Raw genomic sequence first — 4,178 nt, 5'->3', positions numbered from 1 at the left:
AGAGAGAGAGAGAGAGAGAGAGAGAGAGAGAGAGGGAGGCTATGAAGAGCAAAAGTGTTTGACTCTGCCCTTTTGGGGATGTAGCTTCACCAAGTGGAGAGAAATGTCCCCTTCCCTCAGAGTTTTGATTCCTGTAGTTTCCTGTTGCTGGCTACCTCTCTGCTGTTGCTACACTTGCTGCAGAATTGCCTGGGGACTAGTGCATAAAAGAGTAGAGAGAAAAGACTGTAAAATAACCAGGGAATTTCTTCCACTCTCTCTGAACCTCAAGAGTTCCCTTTTCTACTCCTTGAGTCAGACCTAGAGGGTTTCTCTTGGATCTCTGTCTGTCTGCACCATAGTGCTCACTTCCAAGTTTCAGTTTTATTGAGTTCAGGCTGGGACATACTGGAGGATAAAATGGAGGACTCACCACCAATTAGGTGGTACTTCAAATTCTCATGTTCTTCCCTGAGCTGCCTGATATTTACTTTTCAGAGTTCTCAAATAGCCATGCATTTTGTCCAAGTTGTATAGTTGTGTTCAGTAGGAGAAAGTGGGGTTGGTGAAAATGTACTCCTTATCTGGAACTAGAACCTCTCTGTGTAGTTTTATTTTGCATTATAAACAAATTAAATTCTGTTAGTTTCACTTCATTTGAAAATGTCTTTAAATCACCCTGTTTGTTGAAGGATATTTTCACTAAATATAGAAATCTAGGCTGACACTTTTTTTCTTTCAGCAAATTAAAAATGTGTCACTTCCTTCTGACTTAAGTTGTCATTTAAAAAAATATAAGACCCAGATTGGAATTGTATAAATTCCTTGATTTGATCACAGGAAGGAACCCCGGTGAGAAAAGATGGCATCATCCTTGGGCAAGATGCTGTGGGTCTGAGCTCAGTGGTCTTTGGTTTTTATAGGCACCATGGCTGAGGAAACAGCCCCAGCAGTGCTGGAGCGGCACCAAGGGTCCCTGTACTCCCTCTTTCCTGATCACCATGTGGAAAAGTACTTTGACCAGGTGGACATCTCCAATGGTTTGGATTGGTCTCTGGACCACAAAATCTTTTATTACATCGACAGCCTGTCCTACTCCGTGGATGCCTTTGACTATGACCTGCAGACAGGAAAGATCTGTATGTACTTTTTCATTATTTTGCTTAATACTGCTCATATTTTTTATATGCATGTCATTAGTAAGCTGCCTCTCCCTCGACCCATGTGAAAAGGTCCTTACTTTGTCAAATAGAGAGCTGTCCACTGTTATTATCCCAGTATAGTAATGATTACACAGACTTGATGCTGTTGCCAGTCAAGACATGGTTCTCAACACAACTTAATGTGGCCATCCATGGTTGGTATAATATGGATAGATCCTTAATCCTATTTCTTGCCACCATCACTATAAAGAGACTCACTGTAAAATGGATCCTGTTCTACCAGGAGGCACCTAAAGGCAAATAATATACAGCAAGATAGGATAAAAGAATAGAAAATTAGAGTTTGGTATTGATATTTCATATTTGTACTTCTGTTAACTATAGTTAAGTGCTCAGAGACAAATTAACAACCTTTCAAAATGGAAAAGTAAAGAAAAAATAGTTACAGATTGTTCAACTCCCTATATGGGCTTTAAATGAGCCACAGTTAGAAATTGGAAGGGAAGGAATTATTGATAAGTTAGAAGGGCATACTTGAAACTGTCTCATCAAAAGTGCCAAACCACAGGAGCAAAACCAATAATAAAAATGACTTGAAAAAAATTACAAGACACTTGTGTAGATTTAATCAGAGGCAAAACACTACAGTAGAAATGTTTTGTTTTGAAATGTGCAGTGCTTTTGAGAATGTGTTTGTAACAGGAAATCTAAATGTACATCCTTTAAGTTAAACTGTCTTTGATGTATGTCCATGGTACAATTATTTTTTCTTCATAATGGAGTAATTATCATAGCAAAAAAAAAGGAAATATGAAGTGCTCTTTTTTATTACTGTTTTTACCCATTTTGCTTATCATGGTTTTATAATTTTTTCCATCATACTTCAATGCAATATGTGTTGACGTGGATTTTGTAGTGTAAAATTCCTCTGGATTTTGATGTTTGTTTTTTGTGTACTATGATTCCCCCCTTTAAGGTCAGCCAGTTGGATTCAGTATACCCCTCCTTTCAGAAAGAAGCTCTAATATTTACTTTTTTATACAATTATTTTTTTCAATTATAGTTAACATTCAATATTATTTTATAACTAGTTATATTTAGTTTCAGGTGTACAGCATAGTGGTTAGACATTCACATAATTTATATGGGGATCCCCAATTTACTTTTGATAAGGTGATTTTGGAGCATTCGGTCGGGCAAAAACATATATCTTACTAGTTTTTGTGCATGAATTTTTCACATGGCACCATTAAGTTGCCTTATAGATCTTGGAGTTAATCAAAGTAGACATTTTTGTAAGTAAAATGGCCAAGACTAAAGTGTATCTGAGGTGGACATGCAAGGTTTTAGTTCAGTTCAGCTTCAAAAAGAGCTATTGATATTTTATTAAGAATTTTGCTTTCTTTTTTCTCTCCTCTGAAAGCTTAAATGGACATGTCTGTACCCAAACTAAAAGGAATGAATCCACCCCAAAGCATGTGGTAAAAATCTTTTGTGGAGGGGTGCCCACTCATGTTTCTGGACATTGTTCAGAGTTAAGAATCCTTCTGAACCATCCCATCCATGGTGCCCACACGCCAGACCCTGGATAAGCAGAAGTGATCAGTGTTGTTTTGCGGTGTGTGTGTGTGTGTGTGTGTGTGTGTGTGTGTGTGTGTATGGTTTTGGTTGTTTTTTTTTTAACCATAGCCAACCGCAGAAGTGTTTACAAGTTGGAGAAAGAAGAACAAATCCCAGATGGAATGTGTATCGACGCTGAGGGGAAACTCTGGGTGGCCTGTTACAATGGAGGAAGAGTGATTCGTTTAGATCCTCAGACAGGTAGGCCCACAGCACAGTGGTAAACCCCTGCCATGTGTAGAAAACACCACACACTAGGGACTGGAGAAACTTCACTACTAATAAAGTTAGACAGCAATATATTCAAATGTTTCAACTGGATGATTTTGGAAATAAAGGCCAAAGATATTGCCCCAAATTTATAGCACAGCTTCTTTCCCTGTGGAGGTAAGCCTTTTTGCTCAAAATAAATACATTGTCAGGGAAGATAGATTTAATATATGATTTAAGTTTGACCTGCACCATCTTTTTTGAACTTCCCTGTTACTCTGCAAAGGGTCCTGAAAATTTCACAGATTGGAAATTTGCTAGAAGTAGACTTTAAATAAAATATTTGGTGATCTAGGGAAAAGACTCCAAACTGTGAAGTTGCCTGTTGATAAAACAACCTCATGCTGCTTTGGAGGGAAGGATTACTCTGAAATGTATGTGACCTGTGCCCGAGATGGAATAGACCCTGAGGGTCTTTTACGGCAACCTGAAGCTGGTGGAATTTTCAAGGTGATCTGGCAATTTCTTTTCTTGTATGGGTGATGTGGGAGATCCTCGGTTAAGTAACTGAATGATTAGTGCTTTTTCATACTTGCAAAACGTAATTCCATTTAACATTTTAAGCTCACCATGCTAGGCTTAAAAACATTTTCTTTAGATTTTCTAGACTAGAGGTTATATGAAGTTCAGGACAATATGTTTACCCTCTTTTGTATATATATTGAAGCACACATATATATATATATATATATATATATATATATCTTCAGTAGTGCTTGCTGAAATTCTATAAATCAGTAGAATGGTCTTGAAAAAACAGTATTTGAAACATGTTTATAAGATTACTTGATTGTTTTGATATCACAAAAATATTTTCAGGTGTTTAACTTTTTCGCAACAAAACAAACACTAATAAAGATTATAGACCTTTTGAGCTGAAAAGAAATGTAGAAATAATCTGGCTCAAACCCCTTTCTTAACTGTTGGGAAGATGATAGAAATAAATTCAGTTTTAAATCCAAGTTATACATGATTGCTAGTTGGATTATAATCTACATGAAAAATTGTGTTAGACCATAAGTACCTAATCAAGTAATTCTTTTTTTTAAAGATTTTTATTGGGGAATTGAGGGGTGGGAACAATGCTGGGGAATTGGGGGAAGGGGAACAGACAAGTTGCTGTCCTTTTGTTCTTCAGTCTAGTTG

The 4,178-nt window shown here is 37.0% G+C and overlaps 1 protein-coding gene across 10 annotated transcripts in view; it reads left to right on the top strand.

Moving 5' to 3' along the window:
* RGN (regucalcin) overlaps positions 1-3,530 on the top strand; it is a 31,444-nt gene extending 27,914 nt beyond the window's left edge. For all 10 annotated transcript variants that reach the window (XM_019649595.1, XM_019649578.1, XM_019649616.1 and 7 more), the window contains exons 4-6: positions 903-1,118; positions 2,832-2,963; positions 3,328-3,530. In XM_019649595.1, the coding sequence (XP_019505140.1) occupies positions 903-1,118; positions 2,832-2,963; positions 3,328-3,515 (536 nt within the window). In that variant the 3' untranslated portion in view covers positions 3,516-3,530. The remainder of the gene's footprint in view (positions 1-902; positions 1,119-2,831; positions 2,964-3,327) is intronic.
* Positions 3,531-4,178: the final 648 nt, after the last annotated feature.

This window comes from Hipposideros armiger, unplaced genomic scaffold (assembly GCF_001890085.2).
Source record: "Hipposideros armiger isolate ML-2016 unplaced genomic scaffold, ASM189008v1 scaffold_7, whole genome shotgun sequence".
Lineage (NCBI taxonomy): Eukaryota > Metazoa > Chordata > Mammalia > Chiroptera > Hipposideridae > Hipposideros > Hipposideros armiger.
This window is presented reverse-complemented; position numbering and strand designations above follow the sequence as displayed.